This window comes from Fistularia commersonii, chromosome 7 (genome assembly GCF_037954325.1).
Source record: "Fistularia commersonii isolate RoL2024-O1a breed Wild chromosome 7, RoL_Fcom_v1.0, whole genome shotgun sequence".
In the NCBI taxonomy this organism is placed as follows: domain Eukaryota; kingdom Metazoa; phylum Chordata; class Actinopteri; order Syngnathiformes; family Fistulariidae; genus Fistularia; species Fistularia commersonii.
In genome coordinates this window covers 7,081,665-7,108,817 of record NC_141290.1, presented here as the reverse complement: position 1 = coordinate 7,108,817, position 27,153 = coordinate 7,081,665, and the positions used below count along the sequence as shown (strand labels likewise).

Sequence of the window (27,153 nt, the reverse complement as noted above, 5' to 3'; positions counted from 1 at the left end):
ATGGTTTCATCGCTCTTGGATATTACAGGAGGCTGTTTTTTTTTTTTTTACTGTTTATACAATTTTCTGCTATTATTATTTATTGTTATGTTTTTCTTGGCACAACAATTTCCTTCGGGATAGATAAAGTTTTTCTTATTCTTATTCTTATTACACACACAAACACAGAGGGGAAACCTAACTAAATAACACACTTATGCTGTCAGAGAAGTCTCTTTTTTTTGTCCGCTAGATGACGATAAAGAGCTTTCAAACCGATAATAATTCTGCTCCTCCTCTTCTTCACTTCACACAAATATAAATACTTTTAAAAAGCGTAAAGACCTTTTTTTCTGGAGCATTTCCGGGAGGTCCTCTTCATCACTGACGTTTCACTTCCGCATTAGGGGGCGGAGCCTAAATCCGTCACGCTGCGTTTGAGGAAGTTGCACAATATCGGAAATAACACGGATCGGTTTATTCACCAAACTTTTCGGATAATCATTGAATTCATGTGGATGAGTTTTAGAGCGGGATGGGCGAGTCGGTAACTTCCGCCACTTTTATCCACAAACTCGGTTACGGTTTACGGTGCAAGCTGTCCGATTTCCTGGACCCGCAGGACCGCTGGAGGGACGTGCTGGTCTCCATCCGGAGGCCCGATGGGGGGTTCAGGTACTCCCAGCACCACGTCAGGTTTGGAGACCGTACGGATATTTCCCCTTCTCTTAGAAACTTTTAAACCTTATATCGAATGCAAAACCTCCTATCTGAAAAAAAAAACACTTTTTTCAGGAAACGAAAAAAACGTTTCACTTGATTATTGTATTGTTTTTGTAATATTCCATTGTTCACAGACTATGTTTCCTTGTTATAATTCAAAAATACATGTATTTTTACAACTGACAATGCAGATAAGTGTTTTTTTCTGCTTCATTGTGCACATAGGAGTTTTGCCATGTGACATTTATGTCAAAAGAAAGGGCATAATGTAATGTAAACATATATATTATACATCATAATATCATAATTACCGTGATTTCCGGACAATAAGCCGCAACTTTTTTCACTTAAACAACGATGCGACTAATATATGGATTGGTTTGGGGGGGGCTAACGAGCTTCAGGCCGCTAAAACATTTATCCTGGTCACATTGGACCGATGAAATGACCAGGAAATTCTGAATCCGTTCAACTCTGACACTGAAAAGGACGACTTTGACGGTTTCAGCGTGCAGGAGGAAGCCCGAGATAACGATCCGCAAGCTGGTGCGGCTTATATTGAGGTGCGCTTAATAGTCCGGAAATTACGATACATATAATATAATGTTTGATGTACATATATATGTCACATATATATGTGTGACATATTTATTATAGTGAGTCACAAATGTTGGGGTTTATGTTGATGCTTGTTTTCTGTGTGATTTGGGGGTTGCTGGGAATTTTGTGGGTGTGGTTTGGGGTGCAAGGAATTCTGTTTTTTGTTTTTTTTTTACCTGGAATTGGCAGGAACAGAGGTATTGCAGGCTTGTGTGGAGTGGCTGTGGCCTATAACAGCTATTGCTTATTAAACAGACGTTTTACCGTCAACCAGGTGTTTTCCCCGACTAAAACGCTACAGTACATTAACGTCTTATTTTTATAATGAACATTTGCTTGGAATGGAAGTGATTGATATTTGCATGCACGACAGTTGTTTACCCATCACCTAATGATTGATGTGTGACATATATATGTCTGTATATATCAAAGTGAGTCATGAATATTGGGGTTAATGGTAATGCTTGTTTTCTGTGTGATTTTGGGGTTGCTGGGAATTTTGTGGAAAGAGTTCTGGGTATTTTTACCTGGAATTGAGTGGGAACAGTTAGTTGTATTGAGTCTTGTGTGGCATGGCTGTGGCCAATAACAGCTTTTGCTTATTAAACGTAGGTTTTACCATCAACCAGGTGTTTTCCCTGACTAAAACGCTACAATATACTCGATAAATGCACTTAAAAAAAGCAAGTCATACAACATTTGTCAAAAATGTTCAGCTCTGTAAATAACATATTTAGAATTGTATTTACGCTAGTGATCGTTAATGTGCGATATTCTTTTTGAATAAACACATGGCAACACGTGGCCAGTTGTTTGTTTGCTTGTTTGTTTTTAGAAAAACTTAACATGCCAGGCTGGCTGTAGGTCATTAAACCAATACCCAGACTAAACCAACAGACATAACTACACCAGAACATGAACGTTCATATTATTATTGTTATATTATACTGCATGATTTAGTTTTATTTACCTCTGTCTGCCTCTTCGTTTGTTTTCAGAAGGTTTGAAGGCCTCAAGGCGCAGGGAAGCAGTCCAACGGTGGAGCTGCTGGCAGACTGGGGGACCTCTGGATCCACCGTGGGGGAACTGGTGCACATTTTGAGGAGCAACAGCTTATTTGCTGCCGCCGATTTGTTGTTACCAGGCAAGTATACACTCAAATATACGCTATCTCCTCTTTTACAGCAGCCTACATGCTCAGGGGGATAGTCATATGACCGCTGCGTAAATGTTCGGGTTTAAACGGAAAGGAAATCCACACCGTTTGCTTCTTTCCGTCCCGTGCAGGAGGGGAACACGATGAGCCCTTGACCTGGCCGATAATGGAGACGCAGCGGGCGCCGCCCGGCTCCGACCAGCAGCCGACCGTTCAGCTGCAGAGCTGCTCCGACCAACAACCCAGTTAAACTCCATTTGATAAAGTTAAACTTTACATTACATTACATTACATTACATTACATTACATTTGGCAGACGCTTTTATCCAAAGCGACTTACAATAGAGGACATAAGGACTGCAAATAACACTTGCAAATACAAGATGCACAGGAAATATACAGAACAGTAAGCTTGGGTTAGTGAGTTTTTTTTTTGTTTGTTTTTTTTTTTTTGACAAAGACGTACTCACTCACACACACACACACACACTGCTTACCCTAACTTGGTGCCTAACCTGATCTGGGGCAGCTCAATCATCAGCGCAGTAAATAGTCCTGAAACTCAATTTAACCATAATAATTTATCTGTATATATGTTCATAACTGTGCAATATTTCATAACAGCGACATGTACAATATTTTTTCATACTCTAGTGCACTCCTTATCTTTCACTTGTTACTTAAGACACTTTATTTTGTTTGTATTTCTTATTCTCCCTTTTTCTCTTATTTTTTACTGTCCACACAATTTTTCTACTACTATTTATTATTGTTATATTTTTCTTGTAACCCTGGCACAACAATTTCCTTCGGGATAAATAAAGTTGTTCTTATTCTTATTCTTAAAGCTGAATAATGTCGCCACCGGTGCATGGAGCTCTTTAACTTCAATATTGAATTGATAAATTTGGCCAAAACGTACTCTCTCTGGCTGGAAAAGCAGAAATAACCCAAAGAATTAATGGGTTCATCTGTGTTTTTTTGTTTTGTTTATACAGCGGCAGGTCTGCGCAGCTTCCTGTACAGCCACCTGATCTCCATGACGGCTAACTTCGACAAGCGGCCCGTGTCGAGCGGCGGCCGCAAACTCGGAGAGGGAGGCTTCGGCGCCGTGTTCAAAGGTCACCTGACGGACAGGCCCGTCGCCGTGAAAAAGCTCAACCCCGTGAGTGACGTTTAAAAAAAATAATAAACACGGGAAATGTAAAACCGACGGAGTTTGGTTGATGTTCGGAATGACAGCGGAGGTCCTCCCTGGTTCAGGTGGACGGCGTCTCACTGGAGGAGCTGCAGCTGCAGTTCAATCAGGAAATTGAAACGCTGAAAGTGTAAGTCAGCTCAAATTTCACATCTAAATATATCATTTGAATTAGAAATGTTAAAAGCAATTCTGTTTTGCTCCTCATTCACGAACTTTTAATTTAGTTTTAGTTTTGGGTAAATTTTACTAACCTTTAGAAGTATTGCTTTTCTCCGACTTGGAAATCTCTTGTCAATTTAATGCACAGTTTCGCATTTTCTTAACTATATTGCAAAAAAATCAGGAATTTGCAGATGGAATTATCCCAAAAATTGATTTAAAGGCTGCAGTCTGAGTGGCTGAAAGTGAAATGGGATATTTTGATTGACAGGTTGAAGCACGAGAACCTGGTGGACCTACTGGGGTTCTCCTGTGACGGACAATCCCTGTGTCTGGTCTACCCCTACATGGCCAACGGCTCCCTGCTGGACCGCCTCTCGTGCTCGGTGAGCGCCAGCAAGCCTCGCCGTTTCGGACGCCTCGAACCCGAGACATTTGCCTCTCTTTCAGGCGGAGGCTCCGCCGCTGAGCTGGAAGCAGAGATGCTGGATCGCGGAGGGAGCGGCGAGCGGACTGGAGTATCTGCACATCAACCATCACGTCCACAGGGATGTAAAAAGGTGCAGGGCACGAACTGAGTCCATCGCCGGCATTATAGTATTTAGAAATAGACACTTTTTCTGCAGCAGGGCTATTTATTGCTGCCTTGATTAAATATAAAAGCTGTTATGATATTACATTCCGTGGCAAAAATGCACCTGGAGTAAAAAGCAAACAGGCTGTGGGCTAGAACAAGCCAGGTGATGGGCTGTGGGTCAGATGGAGGCTGCTGATTGGCTGTGAGCTAGACGAAGGCATATGATTGGCTATGGCAGGGTCGGCAACCTTTGCCAGTCAAAGAGCCATTTGGACCCGGTTCCCCACAGCAATGAAAACACCAGGAAACACACAACCCTCTTGAAATTTAAAATGAATTAACATGGCATATAATGTTTTTTTTTTTGCCTTTATGCTATGTACAAAAAAATATATGTTGCATTTTTTTTTAATTTCTAATATTTTTTTAAAATCTCTGCAGTTGTTCAATGAACAGTTGTTCATTGTCAGTGTCAACAGTTGTCAGAAATAAATTACATTTCTGCATGCAACAAAACATTTTGAAAAAAAGATGTAGGGCTATAAGGTGCTTTAACACAAAATACTCAAAGTCTATTTGAGTCCTTCTTGTACTTATGAAAATAAAAGCTGGACTTAAATGATCCACCGGCAGCAAACCAAAAATGCCGTCCTCTCTTCGTGCTGTCATCCTTTAACTGGCATGTGCAGTGGCTAATTAAGAGCGACAAAAATATTTTAACACGTTTTATTTAGATGTTACAAGATTGCCATAATCTCCAAATTTAAAATCACATTTAAAAATGAAAAAACTAAGATAAAATACATTTCAGTGAAATACTTTACCACGCCACAGGGAGCCGCGGATGCTAACCCCCCGGGCTATGGAGACCCCTGACAACAGCAGCCCAAAAAGAACAAATAAGAGATGGTTTACAGTTTTCACTTTAAAACTTTTTTTTCCCACTGGCCCAAATGAGTTAAGGAATATTAATTCAAACTTGGAGTGACATTCTTTGAAAACGAAGGCAATTCTTACAGTGCTCAAAACCTTTTTTTCCCTCCTGGTAGCGCAAATATCCTGCTGGATGAGAACCTGCAGGCCAAAATCTCCGACTTCGGGCTGACGAGAGCCTCACCGAAGCAGACCTCAACCACCGTGATGACGGAGAAGATCGTGGGTACATGCGCTTACATGGCGCCCGAAGCCCTTCGGGGGGAGGTCACACCCAAATCAGACGTCTTCAGCTTCGGGGTGGTAGGCTGCCTGCAGGCACACAAACACACACACACACACAGAAACCTTCAAGAAACAGGTAAAAACGTTACTCTTTCAGGACTTTTAACTGCGCTGATGCCCCAGATCAGGTTGGTAGCATGTTAGGCTATGCAGTGTGTGTGTGTGTGTGTGTGTGTGTGTGTGTGTGTGTGTGTGTGTGTGTGTACGTTTGTGTGTCTCTGTCCAAAAAAAAACAAAAAAAAACCCCTCTCTAACCCAAGCTTACTGTTCTGTATATTTCCTGTGCATCGTGTATTTGCAAGTGTATTTGCAGTCCCTATGTCCTCTATTGTAAGTCGCTTTGGATAAAAGCGTCTGCCAAATGCAATGTAATGTAATGTAATAGAATGTGAAACTCTAAAGTGCCGTTATTTTGTGCGCCCCTGAATAGCCACCTCCGCTAAATTCGAAAAGAAAAAAAAAAGGAACATATAAAGGATGCATCTGCCCATTTATAGCTAGAGCTTTTTTCACAGAAGGAACACAGAGGAGCAATTTTTATAACTTCATTAAATATGTACGTTTTTTTTTTTCTAACAGTTCCTGTAACACGTCTGGTTAAAAAAAAAAAAAATACAGCAGCCTACCAGAAAATACTAACTGCTCACTATATTCACTTTTATCCTGCACACTTACACCACTAAAGTTGTCTTCTTCAGTGTCGGAATTAAACAGCCTCAGAATTCCTCCGTCACACACTTAGTCTCTCTTTCGTCGTCGCCCTCGATGTCACTTGTGTAAACCACACGAGTGTATTTCTGCACCGTCTGTGTTATTTCATGGTCCGATGTGACAAGGCTAAATGTTTGGGTGGCATGAAGCTCATTAGCTCGTAAAAATCCATAAATTAGCCGCGTCATTGTTTAAGCCGTGAAAGAGTAGCGACTAATAGTCGGGAAATTGCGGTATCTCTCCACAAGTAAATGCAGGAAACCAGAATCTCATGGCATCCAATTAGCATTTTTCACATGCGTATTCTGTTTCCTTTTTTTCACCCCACGGCTACACTATCATCAGCTTTAATGCGAATTGTCGTGACGTTAGCTGGAAGCTGAACGGTCTCAGTGCAAAGCCCAGACGATTCATATGGCTGCATCCAGGCCGGACTACATGACCGGCAGCTGCAGGAACACTGCAGGGTCTGTGTGGCCGTCCGGCCCTCGGCGGCGTAACTATGACCCCCTGTCATCCGCACCGACCCTCCGTATCTCCCGCCCGTTCCACAGGTGCTGCTGGAAATACTGTCTGGACTCCCGCCGGCCGATGACAAGCGCGAGCCGCAGTTCCTGGTGAGCGGCACAAAAGGGGCTTTCACTCACATGTCAGAGCTGATCTGAAGATGGATTTAATCATTCAGGCAATGTTATTAGCTACTAGTAATGGCAAAGATAGAACTGACATTTCCTTAATTTCTGTTTTTTTTTTTTTCAGTCAATGTTCTTATTGTGACCGAAATGTTTCGGTATCGTGTTACACCGGATAAGAAAATAGATAAAACGCACCGATATTTATTACTGATTTTTGCTAATATGTTCACGTTGACTCACAGCGAGAAGGTCCCCGGTTGGATTCTCACAGTGGGCCTTTCTGTGTGGAGTCTCCTCACACCGTCCTGAGGAGGTTCAGTGGAGATCCTACATTATATATACTTGAGGTTGAAGGTCTCTCTTCAAGATGTGTGGATGTTTTTTTATTAGATTACATTTGATTCAACTTTAATGGCGTTACAAGCATACGAGTCCAGGGCAAGGAAATGTAGTTGAGCATCCAACCAGAAGCCCAAAAAGGCAAGAGGTGCAAATATAATAGATAAATGAACAGTCTGGCATGGTGTGGTATGTCAGTAATACTTCTTCTCCTTTCGGCTTTTCCCTTCAGGGGTCACCACTGAGAATCAGCCTTCTCCATCTAACCCTATTCACTGTATCCTCTTCTCTCACACAAACTAACTTCTTATTTTCTCTCACTATGTCCATAAATCTTCTCTTAGGTCTTCCTCTAGAACTCCTGCCTGGTATGTCCAATTCCGACATCTGTCTACCAATATATTCACTATCCCTCCTCTGTACATGACCTTCTCTCCAAAACATCTAGCATGTGCTGTTGCTCTGATAGACCCATTCCTGATCCTATCCATCCTGGTCACTCCCAAAGAGAACTTTACCATCTTCATCTCTGCGATCTCCAGCTCTGCCTCTTGTCTTTTCGTCATTGTAACTGTTTCTAGACCATACAGCATCGCTGGTCTCACCACTGCCTTGTACACCTTCCCTTTCAGGCTGATAGTCTTCTATCCCATAGTACCCTTGACTCTTTTCTCCACCCATTCCAACCTACTTGAACCCATCTCTTCACCCTTTTCCACACTCTCCGCTGCTCTGGACTGTTGACTCCAAGTACCTGAAATCCTCCAACTTCTTGATCTCCGCTCCATGTAGCCTCAACATTCGACGCGGTCCTTCTTTGACCCACGGTAGCCCAATTTCCACTGGTACCCTGTCGATCATCGGTACCAATGGGAGTCATTGTTAACCCGGGCCTCGACCAATCCGGTATGAGATTATTAGGTTTGATCCGCATGTTTAGTTTTGTCAAAAGTTTTATGCCGGATGCCCTTCCTGACGCAACCCTCTGTATTTATCCAGGCTTGGGACTGGCTCAGGGAAACACTGGCCTTTGCCCCTCCAGGGTTGGCTCAGGGAGACACTGGCTCGTGCCGCCCTGAGGTTGCATTATTTGTTATAATGTCAATAATTAACAGGTGATTTACATATTGGCCACTATGTACAGAGTGTGCTAAACTATAGGTGGGAACTATGGGCATAGTTCACAAGATGAAATGTTCTGATGTTCTGATTAAGTGTGCTATACAAAAAATACAGTTGAAATAGACATTAAATAATGCATATAGGCAGCAGCTACCTAGGGTTACTAAGCTAGTGTAGTATTGTGTAGTAGCATGTGTGTGCTGGAGTACCATTTGTTATCTGAGGAGGACTGAGAAGGTCTAAGGAGGACTGAGGAGGACAGGGATGTGAAGGTGCAGCAAGAGTTCCATAAGGACACAGTACTTGGGAAGAAGCTCTTCCTCAGTCTGCTGGTCCTTGTCTGGAGACTCTTGCAGCGCCTGCCCGAGTGCAGGAGGGGAGGAGTCCTTCAGAATGCTGCAAGCTCCATGCAGACAACTTTTCGGTGTTGCAGGCGTTGGGTGGGCTGCAGTGCTTTGAGCTCGGCAAAAGAGCAGCTTCCATGCCAGACTCCGTTTGTTAGGATGCTCTCAATTGCGCAGTGGTAAAAGCTCACCAGGATGACTGAAGACAAATCTTTTTGAGCATTTTGGCCAGGCTGGAAGTGAAGGTGGTCCGAGACAGGTCCTCCGAGATGTGGATACCCAGGAACTTGAACCTGGAGACATGCTCAACAGCCGTCCCGTTGATGTGGATGGGGTCGTGATCATCCACATTGAGCTCCTTGGCCTTGCTGGTGTTGAGGAGCAGGTTATTTTCAGTGCACCATGAGGCCAGTTACTGTACCTCTTCTCGCTTGGCTGCTTCTTCATTGTTGCTGATGAGACCGATCACCAAGGTGTCATCCATAAACTTGATGATGGAGTTGGATCCATGCACAGGCCTACAGTTTGGGTGAGGACAGAGTAGGTGAATAGGCTCAGCACACAGCCAGCTGGCACACCACTGTGGAGTGTGATGGTGATGGGGAAGGTGTGGCAGCACCTCCACTAGAACCAGCAAACTGCAAAGAGGTCTGATGTCTGCAGTTGCCAACAACTGAATTCACTTCTACTAAAGACAGTTGAAACATCACCATCTTTATCAGTGGCAACATCGGTATTTTTGGACCGTGGGACCAATTAAGGCAACATCCTCCAGATCATTCAGCACCGGCTTTAAAACTATTTGGGAGAACATGAGTGTAGATGTTCATCTTGGTCAGTATGATTCATTGTCCCCACACTCTCCCGCAGATGGACATGAGACACGACATAGACGATGAAGACGAGGACCTGACCCTGGAGGCCTTTGTGGACAGGAGGCTGAGTGGCTGGGACATGGCCCAGGTGGAGACCATGTACTCACTGGCCTGCCGCTGCCTCCAAGAGAGGAGAAACAGGCGGCCCCTTATCGCCCAGGTAGAGTCAGGGTGGATAATGCAGATTTAGAGTATATGCAGATGATACCGTTGTGTTTGAAAGGTTTCTTATTGTCACATGGAAAAGAGCAAAAGGTATTTTTCTTAACCACATATTTCTGTTCTCAGCTGCAGGGAACAGCTGTTCCAATCTATTTCCAAACAGGAATGCATTCAAAATGTCAAATAAATTTTATGTATATATGTCCCTTACAACCCCCAAATGAGAGAGCTGAAGGGAAACAAGCTAATACAACTAACGTGAAACCAGATACATTTAGTATTCAACTTTCTCCAAAACCAAAGAAAATGTCCCCAAAGTCTGTCCATCTTACTATAAGCAGACCTTTAAATGGAATTAAAGGCAACGACTTAAACTGCTTTTCCTTTTTTGAATTAGAATAGCTTGAAATGATGCTAGCAATGGCTGTAAATGCTAATAAACGGAATTTCAAATTACCGGAGAGCATCTACCATCATCTCAAAATATCAGCAGACACTTATGTTTGGCTTTTATACAGTGATGTTTTAAAAATTGTCAGGTTATTTATAGCTCTTAAGGATTGGCGGCAGAGCTGTCCAGATTCTCTAGAATGCTTTCATGAGAAAACAGGAAGTGGACAGCTTGTACACGCTGCAAAACAACAGTAACATGAGCCAACAGTGCTGTTTAGTGGCGGCTTTGGGTGCTGCACCTACATTTGGCGCAAACTTCATTTGAATGGACCTGGCTATATATTTAAATATTCGTTTTACCAGCAAAACATAATTCCAACATAAGCAAATAGCCCTGCTTGCAGGAACCCTATTACTGCATATTTAATTACTGGTTTTCAGGATGGCAAGCAGAACCTGTAAGGAGAAGGGTGGATGTACTGTTCGACAGCATTTAGATGTTGAGACATATCTGTTCTTTTCTGGATCCCCGTCGACAGGTCCTGTCGGAGCTCTCCAGCCTGGTCAGGAGCCTCTCACTGGATTGCTCAGCTCAGGGTTGAAGCACAGAATGTAGTGAAATGAATCAGGCACAAAAGGTTATGGACACACTGATGACACGGGAGAGGACCGCAACGAGACTGCAGTGGACAAAGTTGTTATTGGACTGATATGATTTTTATCAGCAAATTATGAGCACTTTTTGGCTCACTTATCGGCATGCATTGTTTATTATTTAAGTGTGATGTTCCACCGTTGGTTCTTATGGCTTCTTTGTTGTTTTGTTTACAAATGAAAATGATTCATAAAATTAAATGTCAGTATTTTTGAAAAATAAATAAATAAATAAAAATCCTAGTTTGGTCAAAGTACAATGGTACGATAGATAAAATTAGGAAATTTTAAAAAAGGAATCACAATCTCGATAGGAGTGCGGTTGGTAGGGTAGGGCGTCCCTGCAATCGGAAGGTTGCATGCTGAAATGCCCTTGGACAAGATACCAAAATTGTTTAGTGCCTTGCACTGTACGGCTGTAGCTATCAGTTTGTGTGAGAATGTGATCAAGAGTAGAGTGCTTTGCATTTTAATTCTAAATTCCAATGCCAAACATTTCTAAATTTGGAAGAGCAGGGTGATCAGAGCCCGATATAGAGTCAAAAAGCTAATAGAACATTCAAGATTCTTGAAACTGTGGCGACTGAAAAGTTCCTGCTCGACTATTAATAAATTAGAGCATTTAAATGAAATACGTTATTATGTATGCATTTAGTTTTCAGGCATGATGTGCATTTCTGCTGGATATTCGACCTGTGCTTTTCCAATTTAATAACCCCCCATGTTTGTAATGCAGAAAAGGTTCAAGACAAACGCAAATGGATTAAAACAGAAAATGCGTGATTTAAATATTTTTTTTAATTTCTTTTCAAAGAAAAGATTTGTAAGAAAACAAGTAAGACTGAACATGATTTGTTGTTTGTCTTCTACCGTATGAATATAAAGGGATATTCCCCCCCTTTTCAAACATAAAGTGATCTGGGTTGTTTGCCTATTTTATATAATCAGTCAACGAGTGGCTGCGGCGGCACCTCCACCGGAGTGAGATATTCCCTTTCCTAGTGAATCGTTGAAGTGAGCTTCCGCTTTGTGGAGTCTGAGGAGTACTGATGGAATATTACTGGAAGCCCCTGTTTTGTTGTTGTTTTGCGCCACTGTCATCCTCAGCAATACCGTCACGGGAACAGACTGCTTCTTAAATCATAGAGCATCACAGCTACAATATGTACATTTACAGCACTTGCATAGAAAAATAAGTTTCTCAGCAGATGATTTTTTTTTTTCCTTTCCTTTCATGTAAACCACAGTTATATCAAAAAAAAAAAAAAAAAAAAAAAAAAAAAGAAGAATCCAATATAAAATGCACTGTTGAAATTAAGAAACACGAGTGGGATCAGAGCACCTAGGTTGTGCAAACAGTAGGAGGCAAAACACGGAGACACGGGAACATTACTTGACACAGACTTTGGGAATGCAAGTTCAAAAGTGTGAACACAAAACTCAGAGATTCGTGTTCGGGGGGGGTTTATATTGGCATGAGTTCACATTAGTTGCACTAACATTTCTTTTTTTAATTTCCTGGAGCTGGCAAAAGTTTAAAACCTCGAGGATGACTTAGTTTGTGGATGTAAGTTACACATAAAATCCATTTCCATCTGACGAGCGACAAATGGAAACTGTGAAATATGTCATTGCTCAGTTTTCCTTGGCGTGCATAGCTTGGTCTGCAGGTGAACTCTGGGGATTTGAGGTCGTCGTCTCATTCTCTTAAACAAGTATTTCAGATGCAGCCGCCCCCCCCCATCAGGAATGTTCCACTATGGAACGTGCTTGTGGTGGAGGTGCCTGGGTGCTGAGGTCTGTTTAATCTTCCTCCTGGCCCTCGGCGGGTGGTCGGGTGATACGGCGGCCGCCCCGCTTTCCCTGGGGGCCTTTGGGCTTGGCGAAGGCTTGCTTGTGCGCGTGCTGCTTGGGGTGCACCTCGTCGTACATGAAATCGCTGGTCAGCTCATTACCGTCGTCGATCTCTAACTGGAAATACAGAAAAACAGACAGGGGTTGATTCACAGAACAAGACATGCCGGTTAAATACAGATATAATGGATATAATGGCCCGTGGAGCTATGGAGAGAAGCAGTTATACAATAACCCGTGAAATAGGCTGCACTGCTGAAGAGAGCCGATGGTGCAGTCGCGTTCCGTGGAAACAATGTTTTCGTGCGGAATGTACGTTGAGCAAAGACAGCCTTGAAAAGGCCTACCGAGGACAGCCAACGTGTGCTAATACCATTAGTGGCACTTTTCAGCTGCACAGTTCCAGCTCCAATCCGCTCGGTTCTATTCGTGTATCCGTAAGGGAAGGTGTCTGCTGACAAAAGACCCAATGGCTTGATAATCTCAGAAGAATCAAACCTGACATTTTTGCTACGTGGTAGCATGGCCGCTGTTGCCGCCTGTGAGACAGGAATCTACAGACAGAGCAGCGCGTCCTCCACCGCCTCTGTTCGTGTGTTTAGTGTCATGTGTGAAACATCATGTCTGTTTGGCGCCGCCGTGCTGTGACATAACAGAACACTGCCCGCACCGAGTTGGCCGAGCCATGCTAGAAGTGTGTGGTGGCCGTTCTACACGGGGCTTTTACCTTTTTCTCTATTTCAATCTGCAGCTTGTTTTCCACCATGTCAACCAGGGGGTTTTTGCAGCTGGAGTAAAGCATCCGCTCTCGAATGCTACATTTGTACCCCGGCATAGAATAGATGAAGACTATGGACAGACGAGAGAAAGAACAACATTAGGAGTCAGGTGTATGGAGAGAAGATGAATATTAAATGGCTCCTCGCCGGGAGACTGTGTACCTGTGGACTCCAGGTAGTCGCCCTCATGGGAATGTTTGTAGAGGAAGAAGTGGTAGCGCGCAGAATCATTGGGGATTCTCAGTGGCAGATCTTTCAGCTCTGTGGGCTGGGTGCTGCACAGCCGTATCATCTCCCGCTCGGAGTCCACCTCCTGTGGAGCAGAGAAGATAAAAACCGTCACGCTCTGGACTTCAATTGCAAAAAGGAAGGGAGGCGTCACGCTCCGAATCCACCTGCCATTGAGACGCTCACACAAAACATTTTGTCAGACGCCAGCGAGCACAAACATCCAATGGATGAATAGAACAAAAAAGAAAATTTGCTTTTCCTCAGAGAACAAACAAAAAGGTAATTGACGAGGCGCCGGCGGCACAGCCGCCCCTTTGTGTTCAACTCTGATGTGGTCTTGTGACATATTGCTCCAGAGAAAGGCTTTTGGTAGAAATCACCGAAACTGGCGTGTCATTGTGTTAGCCTGCAAACAATGCTTTGCTTGCACACACGCACACGCACACGCACACACACACACAAAATGGTTAAACAAATCCCTTACCAGTTGTACATAGTTCAGCTTCTTGTCCCGAAAACGTTCAAGCGCCGTAATGGCATCCGCGTGCAGAGGAAAGGCCACGCCCTGCAGGGTCTGCTGCTTGGTGTCCACACTGATGTCAGTCTGCACCTGAACCCGCCACAAAGGTTTAAAAAAAAAAAAAAAAAAAAGGATTACTTCATGATGCATACGGCTCTATGCTTACATTTTTCCCCACAGTACACTGAATGCTACTAAGAAAAACAAAAAAAAAAAGGTCAGAAAGTTGTTTTGTTCTTGAGATAAAGTTTATTTTGATAGTTTTCCACGATGGAGATCACCAAGTGCTTTAGACTGAAGGACTGAGACGGTTAAAGGGGTCTATAAAACAGAAGGGGTATACTACATGGTTTCTGCGGGTATCAGCAAATCTATTTTAAAGCCCTTTTTAATGCCACTTTCAACAAATTTAATGCTCATGACCAACTGCAGATATGTTTATTTATAAGAATGTCAATCATTTAAGACTGCAATAGATTTCGCATAGTAGCATATATATATAGGTATGACCTGCTGAGTGACAATTGAACTAAGGAAGCCCACGGATTTAATTTAATGTATGATTACTAGTGCATTTTTCTTAGTTTGTTTCCTTTTTGCCCAAACTCTGGTGTTGGAACTTCGTGCAGAACACCAACAGCAAATGAAAAGGGTTCCGCTTGTCAATCATCACACAATTCTGATCAAAATTATTAAATGTTTACGTAGCCTAATAAAAAGTAATTGTGAATACTAATGTGTTTTTTTCATCCAGCGTATTTATAGTTTTAATGCCTCTAGATATTGAACGAAATGCTTTTAAATGCTTGTACCTTAATTTTTGCAAAATCTATCAAATGAGTTTTTTAATGTTTATCTAAGTTTATCTAATGACCTTCAGAAATGATTGTATTAGCTCCACGGATTCATAAAGTCTTTACTTTAACTTATGTAAGGGTTATGCAATAAAAATCAAAGTTAGGCAGTGAATAGAGATTAAGAAAAGATACTGCAGGAAATAGTCATGTTCATGGTTATTTTAAATATCATATACAGTATCTTACAGGTTTGATGTCATTCTGACTCAGGATCTTGCTTTGGACCGGAGTTCATTTCTAAACCCATTTAACCGTGGTTGTGTAACTGGAACGATGAGCGTAATGATGCAAACAAAACAGTTGTTTCCCAAACACTTCCTCACAACAACTAATGGCCATAACTAAAATGCAGACATTCAGTATTGAATTTAATTTTTTTGAAAATAGTGGCCAAGGAGCAAAATGCAGATCTCATGTTGAACAAGGAGATAGTTAATGACACGTACAACTCACCCTTCCTTCTATTTGCTGTCTCCGTGACAGACAGATAGGCAGACACACACCAATAGTACAAAGTGGCACTTACAGCAAGGCGGTTAGTCCACAATGAAAACACCAAAACTGTGTTTATGAGCCCAAGATTTGACGAGACTGAAAGTCTTCACCTCAAAATGTGAAAGAAAGAAGGGTGGAGGAGAACACCCACGGCTAAATCCGCAGCATGTCACTGACAGAAACGTATTCTGACTTATTCTCCTGACCATTCAGTCAGGAAATGCGTCTCTACACGAAACCATACCTTCTGCTTTTAATGACAGATAAATAAATGAATATTCCAGGAGTCATTCTGGATGTTCGACTGGAAATCAGCCCAGAAACACACACGCTGCTTCTTGCTTTACCAGTCTTTGTGTGGCAATCATTCTAGTTGAATATGGTGGTATTTTAGAATTCTCGCTTTATTATGTTACATTAACTGGTGCTTTCTGGCCATGGTAGCATTTGTTTCTGAAGCCGACGTTCATGCAGAATGGAGGTTCTCAGATGAGGCCAACTTAACATTTCAGTGATTATTGTGAACGACTTACTGTGTGCACTGTCAAATGTCAAAACAAAACACACACATGGCCAGATGCCACCAGGGCTGAGCAAAGCTGGTGACGAGCTGACGTTGGTATTTTTAGATGTTGTGTAACGATGGGGGAAAAGTTGGCTCCATTTGACAGGCCAACGCTGATGCTTTCAGTGCACAGATGACTGGCAGTTGTGAGCGTTTCAGTCATTTCAACATAAAAGCAGGCATTTCGACTGCGCAGGTGTGGCGGCGGAGGGTGCTTGTATCAGGAAACTGGGAAAGCCTGGGGATTACACTGATAGATCCCATCTATTTTTAGAGCCCCTATCCCACAAAATGAAATGCAGTGCAAATGCAACTGAGCCTGCAACGTAGCAACCTCTGATACTAAAACAGATTGCTGGTGTTGCATCCATCTGCTCCGTTAAATGGCAGGCAGTCGCCTCCGTGGGCATCGCAAAGCCTCCCCCTGCCCCCAACAATGAGGTAATAGGGATTTTGGTGAAATTATCTTCCATCGGCAGCTGGTCACGAACCACACTGCCCGTTTGCTGTGATGCTTTTAATTACCCATGTTTGCAGAGAGGCTGACACTTCTGAAAACACTTCCATATATGGTGAGAGGAACAGTTCCTCTTTATACGACAAATGGGAAATGCAGCTTTTGGGCTGGTTGTATGTGGGGGGGTTAAAATAAAATAAAAAGAAGGGGTCGCTCATTGAATGGATTTCAATATCACAAAGCACTAGAATAATTGCAATCAGAGACATATTGAATCAGCTTTGGGGGACGGGCAATATGGGGGAGATTTTAACGAAATATCTAATGTAAATAGGAAGGCACTTAAGCATAATTTCATTAAACATTAACATATCTTCCCAAACCCACAAAAGCCATAGCGGGTGATACTGTGAGCTCCATGCAGGAACAACACAAACAATAAAAGCTACAAGGGATCAGCATTTGCATCTGCAACTGTTAATCGGGTAAATATTAGCTATGAAGGGGCTCTGAAGCTTAGTAGGGTTTACCCAGGCAGACGAAACATTAAACTGCCACAGATGTGAGCAGTGCGGACTGATCCATCCTGCCCCTTGGATGGGCAGATGTTGCTGACATTTGTGTTGGGACTTTTACTTTTCTATGTGTCAGAGGACGTACAGAGACCATGGGTAGTGCAATATCAAACATCAAACTAAATATGGTCTGTGTCAAAACACACTCACACACACGTACATGTAGAAATATTAGAACCCACGTAAACATACTGTAAATATAATGCCCATTTATATGTATGCATCTACTGACTTATCCACAAATGTATACATACATACATACATACATATACATATTTTCATACATACAAAGTACATGTTTTTCCAATCTACATCGGCTGTTCTGTGGAAAAGCTGCTAATTCCTCAGCACTAGACTTATTTGGATATCCTAAAGTCAAATGTGTTTTTTTTTAAATTCTGCCTAAAAAAATTCATCTAAAACTAGAGATGGAGGAAAAAAAAAAAAAAATATATATATATATATATATATATATATATGTTTTTTTTATATAACTCGAGAATAACCACAAAGTCACAGAGAGGTGATACTCTGTGATGATTGGCATGTGTTTCAAGGAAACTTGCAAAAAAATTTGAAAAATCAACAATTACTTTTAAAAACTTTTGGAAAGACACGGCCTTAAAAATGTTAATAAATTTCTGATTATTCATGCAGACGTGTGTCATGTATGACAGTATATTACATTATTATTGTTATTATTATCATTATTGTTGCATATCTCGATCTTTTCCCACTTTGCCCACAGCACCGTATCTTTTAGAGGAAGCATAATTCACACCCACTTCATGCCTCACAGGCTGTCAACAAGCAGTGGGTATACTGTACACTGTCCTTAAGCACTGTCAGAGAAATTAAACCTCAATGTGTGTGTGTGTGTTTGCGTGCATACCTCATTCAGCTTTATCCTTCTCAGCTCCTCCTCTGCTGCGGTGAGGGGCAGAGGTGCCGCCTGTGAGGTCAGATATTTCTTGTATCCGCTCAGGTTTAAATCATCCTGAGAGGGCAAAGGCAAACAGACCTCAGCCAAACTACAGCTTACGACTACTGTGCCAACTTGGATGATGGACAGACGGGACAGAAATAGCCTGAATCACAACCCTTGGGTTTAAATTGGAACAATTAAATGTCACAGCTTATTGTTAACATCAGGCTCACTGACCTTAGTGGTTCCAAAAATCTCATCTTTGATGTGCCCGCCTCCAAACTCTTTCTTCAGCGTGGCTCTGGTAGCAGCATATAACATTTTGTGTCTTACCTGATAAAAATTGGGAAGGAGAGAGTGGGACATTAAACCTCATAATGCAGAAATTAGAGAATAATTAATGCAAGTTATAGAGCATAATTTCCCCATTGATACCAACAGTATATAGTTTGTAACACAGAATTGGCATCTGTGAAAGACTGAGGCTTTAAAATCATACTAACAAATAAGCACCTATGAAGGGTTTATAAGATTTATTTTTTAGTGTGAAGGTTCAAAGACCTGTTACTAGCAAAGGACATTGTCAATAAGCTTTGGTGAACACTTTGATTAATTTATGTTTATTTTACTATTCTACACATTCTTCTGTCTTTCTTTCTGCCCTATAATAGAGTGACGCTTGGCCAGCACCGTGTTATAAATACAGAGACAAAAAGATTTTATGAAGGAGTTCCTTTCTGGGAAGTAAATCATAGATAAATATTTGGCTATTTATGTTTAGCTCAAACTGGGCTGTGACTAAACTCAGGCAGATGAGTGCTCGCTCAGTCAGTGGAGATGTTAGTGCATGCTGTCACTGAAAGGTTTCGCAGTGTCCAGACATGTCTAAACATGGCGTCGAGTGCTTCAGGCTAAAAGACAAAAATGCTGTACTCCAGCCAAGTCCTTCAGAGGGAGCCTCAGGTGCAGGACATACAAATCCACGACCCGGTTTCTGCCCCTCTTCTGATGCAGGTTAGCAAATTATTAATTTCTATATTTGTGATGGCTTCCCTGAATCACCTTGACACTAGAATTCTCAATATGACTGAATTTAACGGAGAAATGTCAAATTACATCAGATGTATAACCCCGTCTTTATGCTGAATTCTGTAGAATTCCATGACATTTACATTTTAAAGCAATTCTGCTCTCTGATTTCCTTTCTCAATTCTCACAAAGGTTTGAAATAGTCTTTAAGGGGCACCTAACTGTTGACTCACTACTTTCTGATGATTCATGTGAACTCTCACTTTCTTACATTTTTGACACTTTCTTCTCAATTTCTTACATTGGGAGAGTGATGACAAAAACATATGGATTTAGACGTGGGATTTTGTTTTTCTATCTTCAAACAAAGCCCTTTTACGATATCAAAACAAGATTAGAATCCGACTGCGTTTGGATTTCAAAATGGCTGGAAGGATATAATGAATATAGTTTTAAACTCGATGTATTCATGCCTCTTTTGGGCGGAAAGCCACGTTGCCTTGATGTGGGGAACCCCACCCTTCAGACTGTCAGAGAGGAGGAGGCTGAGCGCCAGGGAGTATAGAGAGCTTTTCATTAGAGCCAGCCCGGGCTTGGATTCTTACAGCAGAGCTGTCCGGAGACCAGGCCAGGAAGATCCACTCAAAACCCTGGCTGTTGCTGGAGTCCAGCCTGTAGAGGATGTAGCAGGGCATGGTGTCCTCGAGGAGGGGCAGCACTGAGGAGTCGTACTCCTGGTCCCACTGCCTTGACGCTCTAGCGGTAGCCCCCACAGTCAGCTGCTCTGGAAAGCAGCCGTGCCAAACCAAACAGTTACAACAGTGCATGAGCTTCTCCGTCACATTTACATTCGTTTGTCAGCTACTGCTCAAGCGACATCCGCCATTTAAAAGCCGTAAACAGGCACGCTCACCATCTTCAATCACGATCTTTAAGACTCGATACTGGTCTCCACTCCTTGCGCTGGCAAAGATCTCTTTCACGTCGGTACCCGCTGAGAAAGAGATGAGGAAGAAGTCAGTCTCCTGTTTGTTGATGCGGCACAATGGAGGCAACCGGAGCCGATTAAATTGTTTCACTTCATAAGACACCAAATTCATCTGGTTAACAAAAAGAGATATCTGTGGGGGAGCGACCTCCTATGGGGGGAGGAGTGGCATTTTATTGAAAGAATGAAGACAAATCCAAAGGCATCATTACAAGCAGCCCTGAGTGTGTGTTTTGTGGAGATAAGGAGTGTGGAGTTGGCGTTGGGCAGAAATGTTCTACATTATGAGAGTGGCGAGCAAAGAATGGCGTGAACAGCACATACAAGAATCCAGAATTAAATTCCTCCTCCAATAGAAAATCCTTTTGTTAATCTCGCAACAAGGAAACGGCAGGAGCTTAACAGTAAACAGGGAACACAATCAGAAAGGATCTGCCCTTTTGACGGTGGAAACATACAGGACTTCTTCCTCACGTGTCCTTTTAATTCCGCCTTTACATGGACTGTGACTATTCAAGAGGAAGGAAACATGGACAAAACCAGATGAGCTCCCTTGGAGAAGCACCAAGTCTACTCAGGGATGAGGGACTTCCATGACTTGCTCATACGATTCATCAGTATACAATAGAGGTGAGTGACAACATGTAAACAGAATCTGTTTGTTTAAATTTGGACGTTTAACATTCTTTAGCTACCATCAGTCTCGAAGTCCAGATAGGTTACTTTAAAATCCAATATAATCAAGTCACCTAACCAATACAGTTCTAACTGACATAGTTTCCCGCCCTCTTTTATCATGGCAATGCATCATTCTGTCCTTATTAATTAGTTTCAAGGGTAGATTAAGGTACAAACCTGGTTAATTTACATATGGTAAGAATACCTCCTAAGTCACAAAATAAATTGATTGAATATGCACACTTGATACCAGCTCTTTGTCTGGGACAAACCACCTGTTGAGAAGTTTCCATTATTAATAATAGTTACATAGTTACAAAGTTTTACCATGATCCCTTCCTGAGTTCTGCTACAGCTCGGGTTTTTCCTATCACACAAGGTCGCAGCCTTTCTCTCATATTTATTCAGGTGAGAGCAAGAGGACAGGGCTGCACCCTAAGAGTTAAGAACCACCTTTATGGAACACCCCCCCAACCCCGCTTTCCATTCAGTTTACTGAGTGGCTGTCTCTCTGTTATCAGAAGCTTGGCGGTTAAGACCCCTGCTCCTCCTGTTTGTGTGCCGAAGTGTCCTCAGGAAACACACTAAACCCCCAGTTGGTCCCGACGGACTGGTTAGCGCCTTGCAAGGCAGCTCTGTGTGAGTGTGCATGTGATCCAGTGTAAAGGGCTTTGGACGCTCAAGGTGATGAAAGTATATAATTGAAGACCATTTTACATTTACTGTAGTGTAATCTCCTAAACAGGTGCAGGTTCTACTAAGTTACTTCTATTAAATAGGCTACAGCTTTAAAAATTCCTCTGCAATATACCTGAAAGATGCATGTATTCTGCAGAATTTGTTAGACCAAAGTCAAAAATATCTTAGGGTTACTTAAATGGTTCACACGTATACAGACATATTAAAACCTGCCAAAGCGCCCGTGTTTAATTCGTTTAACTTGATCAACTAACAAGAGCGAATGTGTCACTGGCCGCTACGGATTTGAACAGAGGAGCAAGATAAGAAGGGGTTCACATTTAAAAACCTCCATATGCATACCGACAGAGGGAAACAAAACATAAATTAAAAAAATAAAGCTGCAAAGCTAGACGGACGAAGGGGATGATCCCGCCCAACAGACTATTTTACGGAAACAGACATCAGAGATTATCGGTGGCAACACCGGCTGGTTTAACAGGCCAGGAGTTTGTTTAGAATATAAGGCGTCGCCCGTTCATTCACAAGGGCAAAGTAACGTTGACTATGTGCATTTTAACAACTTCCGCACCGTCATATAAGCATAAATAGAAGTGGAACGGGTTTTTATGGGGGGTAAGGAGACTAGAAGCAGCTAAAATAAACCAATAATTCAGAGTTTCAGTCTGCCGGACGCTGTTGGCACATCACGGTGGCTAGAGCTAGCTAGCTACCAGCAGGCGTTAGCTCATACAACTTGACGCTAGCTTGGTGTAGCGATGAATGGCTACCGGCGCTTCGATCCGCGCAACAAAATCACGTAGTCCGTCGGGGAAAAGGCGCACGACGACGCCCACGGCGTGGGTTCTGGAAAACGTTCCTACCTTGAATGCCCGTTTGATGTGACATTGCGTCTGTCTGTCTCTCTCTCTCTCTTCGGATGAAGGGCTCTGAGGCAGCTGATGAGGCGAAACCAGCGCACGGAAGCAGGAAGTGGACTCTTGACTACACATCGAGACACGCCCCGTCTGTGACGTCATCGAAGACACGCCCCATCCGTGACGCCATCAAGCTGTAGCCCAGCAGGCGAACCCAACGCTTCACTGACCAAAGATGCAGTGCATTGCAATTATGATGTGGGATGCTCCCTCCAGATGTCGCCAAAGCCAATCACCTGCATCCATTCGTCTGGAGACGTTGAAAATATTAGGAAAAGACTTATGGAAAAGTACCATCTCACATCCAAAGACTAGTTTTTTGAGTTTGAAGTATCTGCATAGTCCATGGCCTGTGAACCTTAAACGGCAATCCAGCCCACCACCCCTGAAATTTTATTCTAATTAAACCTATTTTACCGTTCCCCTTAAGTACCCACGTTCTCAACAGATGGCGCACACCATTGTTGCCTATTACTATTTTGCTTTCCCCTTTGAACCCTTCTGCAAAAATGAGCGGATTATGGAAAAGTGAACGTTGAGCGCCAGATGTTTAACAAAATGTTTGGGTTTTTTTTCATTGAAGTCAGATAAACAGCTGCATGAATGATATATCAAGAAACTTTTCACAGAATACAATATCAGCTGTCACTTAGCCACGAAGCATTCTAGCAATGCTTGAGAGCGGTCAGTGCAAGAACAGGCAGCCACAGCTCAGAAGTTGACAGCTAATTTATAGACTCAGCAAAACAAAAAAAATTCACCAACACACCAATTCAAGAGTCAAGTACCAATGTAACGGATGGGGTTATAGAACCAATTGCAACAACGCAGCTCCACACAACATAGAAAGAGTTCTACGACTTTACTGAGGCTCGTGGCAGTGGGTGAACAGTTTGTAATAGCAGAGCCCAGACAAAGCAGTGGAATTTGAGACAGGCAAGACAGCGCTGGGCTCTCAGAGTCCAAGTATAAGGACAGACAAGGTCGGTTCCAGGAGGTCTGTAATGGCAAACAAGACAACCCGTCTACTGGGAATGATAGAAGACAACCTTGTAACTAGTGGGATGGAGGCATTGATTGCCCGCCATGGATGGCAGCTGTGCGTCCAGGTGGAACCACAAGAAAAAACAGAGCCATGATAACCAAGGCAAGATTTATGCTGGTATTCAAATAAGCAATTAGCCATGTTTCTAAACATCCGGAAGACAGCTCATAAGATGCGGACGTTGTCTGGCTCGACCTACATATGTGAGCAGACATTCACCGTCATGAACACCAACAAAGCCCATCACAGATCCTAGTTAAATGACTAACACCTTCGATTCCCTCCTGAGAACAGCTCCAACAAAGCTTACTCCAGACTTTGATGCACTGGAGAAAAATTGTGAACGGCAACACTGTTCCCACTAAAACTGAACAATTTGTACAATGAGCTTTGCAATTCCATGCTCTGCTAAAAGGCCAAATTCTGTCTTGTAATGCTTTACATGAACTTCTATCAATGTCATTTATATTAGTTCACACAAACGCTCCTGGTCCAGCACCTCGGTCAAATTTTTAGAACTCAGTATAGTCTGCAAGTCAAAAAGCTTGCTATTACATCTAAAGATTTTGAAATGATATGGAAAAGACTCATGGAAAATTACAACAAAATTCTTTCAGCATTTTTTTTCCCCTCCATGCAATGTTAACACTTAGATTTTGCAGAGCCTCTGCTATTTCAGTCCATTGCTTTTCCTTCTCCACTCAGTGGTGATGCGTTGGAAAGTTGATATTGTACAAGCTGAGCTGTTTTGCCCACAACTCCACCACCCGCTCTTCCTCCTGCACAATCCATATTGATCAGGACGTCCTTCGCCATTCTCATTCATCCGTACCATTGACAAATAATCTCTGACGCCAATACGACTCTGGTGATTGTTTGTCTACTGGGTTTCCTGTTTAGGGTTTTGTTGGAGCTCATCTATTGGTTGTTGATTGCGTTACGTCGCCTTAAAGACCGTAAGACTGACGATAACATTGAACATGATCAGTATTGTTGTCAGCGCAATGCAAGGAAAAGACTGATCTACACCTTCTCTAGGACTGTAAGTGTACCACCTTACACTTAAGATTTCCTTCCGACTTTCCGTTTCAAATCTAAGACCGTGCCTCCACAGCCAATCACTTACCTCAATCTAACCCTCACCCCTCATCTTCATCCTCATCTCTCACACCAACTAACTTTCTGTTATCTTCCCCTTCATCCCTAAACCTCCTCTCTGGTGTCTATGGATGTTCTCAGTCATCCAGGTCATGGTTCATTCTGGCTGAAATCTTCTTGTGGCAACTGGACTGGGGTTCCTTCTCTTGAAAATGTTTGACCTCTCATCTCTCTGTTCTTCCTCTATACCTCCTGTCTGGCAGCTCCAACCTGAGCATCCTTCTACCCCGATCTTCAATAGCCCTCCTCTGTCCAAGTCCAAACCCTCCCAGTCTGACTCTACAAAACATCAAACACATGCTATCCCTCTGGACTCATTCTTGATCATATTTATCCTTCTGACTCCCAAAGAGACCCTCCACATATTCAACCGCCTCCTGTCTTTTCCTTAGTGTTTCTAAACCAGACAACATAGCTGGTCTCAAACCTGTCTTCTACTCCTTTCCTTTCACTCCAGCTGATACTCCTTTATCCCGCATGACACTTTATCCACCCAGTTCAACCTGCTTGCACACATTTCTGTACCTCTTCTCCACACTCTCCATTACTCTGGACTGCTGTTGAGCCTTGGTACTTGAAATCCTCCACCTTCTTTATCTCCACTCCCTGTCACAGCCTCACGTTCCACTTGGATCCCTCTCATTCACACACATGTATTCGTCTCTGTTGCTCTAGGACATACTGTACCTCCTCCTCTAAAGATTTTCCTCCACCTGTTCCCTACTCTCGCTACAGATTTCAATGTCATCTGCAAGCATTAGTGTTCATGGGGATTCCTGTCAAATCTAATCGGTCAGCCTGTCCATCACCAGAGCATACAAGAAGAGTTCAGAGCTGATACCTGATGCGCCTCTATCACACCTAGGTCACTCCTCCAGACCGTCTCACAGCTCTCATACATGTCCTGCCTCACCCCAACAGACTTATCTACTTATTCATGATGTTATACCTGATTACAGCCCACGGTAAGGAAAATGGGTAATGAGCAAAATTCAACAATGCTTATATACAGAAACAAGCATTTCAATTACATTTCCTGATGAAACACTGAAGCGCTAAACCACACTGATTAAATATGAAAACACTTTGCACAATGATTAGATAAAGAATGCACAAATCCGCTTCCGAGCTTATTGGGCCATCCCCCAAGGGGCAGCAACATCAAAAAGTCCTCCAACACAAATTTATCAAAACAAACAAATTGAATGAGTTTGTTTCAGTCAAATTGAAGATCTGTTTAATTTAACTTCTCAGCTTTGGGATTTGGACATTAAAATCCTAATGGCTTGACTTGATCTAAAAGACATGAAAGTTCTTGGGAGTTGCAATATCACTTTCAGCCACTCAGTTATAGATGAATCATTCAAGCCATTTAGTTGAATACATTTTCATGATGTAGTCTAAACCAGTTAAATACCATGTAGCATAGCCAATGATGGACCACGCATTCTACAACTAGGCCTTTCCCAGAATCCTCCTTGGGGCACCTCCTAATACCATACTATGAGTATTAAAATGATCCATCTCTAGAAACCACTGACAATTACCCAGAAACCCACGACGGCAAGGCGTTCCAACACAAAAGAGTATCTCATACTGCAAGAATGAACACTACATCACAAAGAAATTCAATTAAATTAATTTTACTCTCTCGCCCGATGACAGCTGGGATAGGCTCCAGCATCCCCCATGACCCTGAGTGCAGGATAAGCTGCAGAAGATGGATGGATGAATTCCTCGGATGGATGCAGGTCTGCACGACAGGGGCTGACAGCCAGGCAGAATGCGCAAATAATGAAACCATTTTACTCACCTAGGCAGGATAAGTTGCTACAGAGGGGCTTTGGGCCAAGGCTGCAGCTCATAGCTCAGGAATAGAAAATGGCGGACAGACATGCTAGCTTCGCGATTTGACAGCCTTTCCTCACATTGCCCGGGTTTTCTGGAGATATCCATTTTGAAAAGAACTTTTGTCGGTAAACCTGCGACCATATAGACTTCTTCTCCTCATTATGCTATTGTGGGTTAAGAAACGCTGCTAAATCTAAAAAAAAAACTTTGGGGTCAATGATTCAGATCTATTATGCTAACTAGTTTTGCTAGCTCTGACGTGACCGCTCGTTGGCCATCCAATCAAAAGGTGCCGACGAGAGCGCACGCGTGCTTGGTGGCCAAGATCTCAGTAACTCCTAATCCGATTGGTTAAAGCAACAGCTTCACTGCGATTTATTCGAGTCTAAAAGCTTCAAGGCAGTCGTCTTTTACCCTGGTAACACGCGATGGCTGAAATCTGATTGGATAAAATCTCTGCCATTAATATGCACCTGCCGGAGGTAGTACAGCTGATGGAAAAGCTCGCGATTATTAATAACGTAATGGAAATAATAATAATAAATACTATATGAATAAATTTAGATAAATAAAATTACTTCAATTGTTAGTCGGTGAGTATATCTATGTTGTTTGAATTATAAATACGCTGAAAGTAACCAAACTACACAAATGTTCCCCATTAAATATTTCCACAGAAGAA

At 42.6% G+C, this 27,153-nt stretch overlaps 2 protein-coding genes across 4 annotated transcripts; one reads left to right on the top strand and one right to left on the bottom strand.

The window, feature by feature from the left end:
* Positions 1 to 401: 401 nt before the first annotated feature.
* irak4 (interleukin-1 receptor-associated kinase 4) lies at positions 402 to 11,089 on the top strand. Of its 3 annotated transcripts, none has more exons than XM_086149437.1 (11): positions 402 to 654; positions 2,301 to 2,446; positions 2,590 to 2,703; positions 3,457 to 3,623; positions 3,722 to 3,786; positions 4,090 to 4,204; positions 4,269 to 4,378; positions 5,445 to 5,631; positions 6,879 to 6,941; positions 9,635 to 9,799; positions 10,734 to 11,089. In XM_086149437.1, the coding sequence occupies exons 1-11, from the start codon at positions 515 to 517 to the stop codon at positions 10,794 to 10,796; spliced, it is 1,335 nt and encodes a 444-aa protein (XP_086005563.1). In that variant the 5' UTR covers positions 402 to 514; the 3' UTR covers positions 10,797 to 11,089. The 3 variants fall into 3 exon arrangements, with proteins under 3 accessions (XP_086005563.1, XP_086005561.1, XP_086005564.1); XM_086149435.1 differs by having other exon boundaries at positions 402 to 675; XM_086149438.1 differs by having other exon boundaries at positions 614 to 686.
* Positions 11,090 to 11,627: 538 nt separating this feature from the next.
* LOC147232547 (twinfilin-1-like) lies at positions 11,628 to 22,461 on the bottom strand. The gene is made up of 9 exons (XM_086149439.1): positions 22,364 to 22,461; positions 20,049 to 20,129; positions 19,741 to 19,919; positions 18,344 to 18,439; positions 18,074 to 18,178; positions 14,197 to 14,322; positions 13,644 to 13,794; positions 13,430 to 13,551; positions 11,628 to 12,819 (listed from the first exon to the last, which is right to left on the bottom strand). Exons 1-9 carry the CDS (start codon positions 22,386 to 22,388, stop codon positions 12,652 to 12,654), a joined length of 1,053 nt encoding a protein of 350 aa, XP_086005565.1. The 5' UTR covers positions 22,389 to 22,461; the 3' UTR covers positions 11,628 to 12,651.
* Positions 22,462 to 27,153: the final 4,692 nt, after the last annotated feature.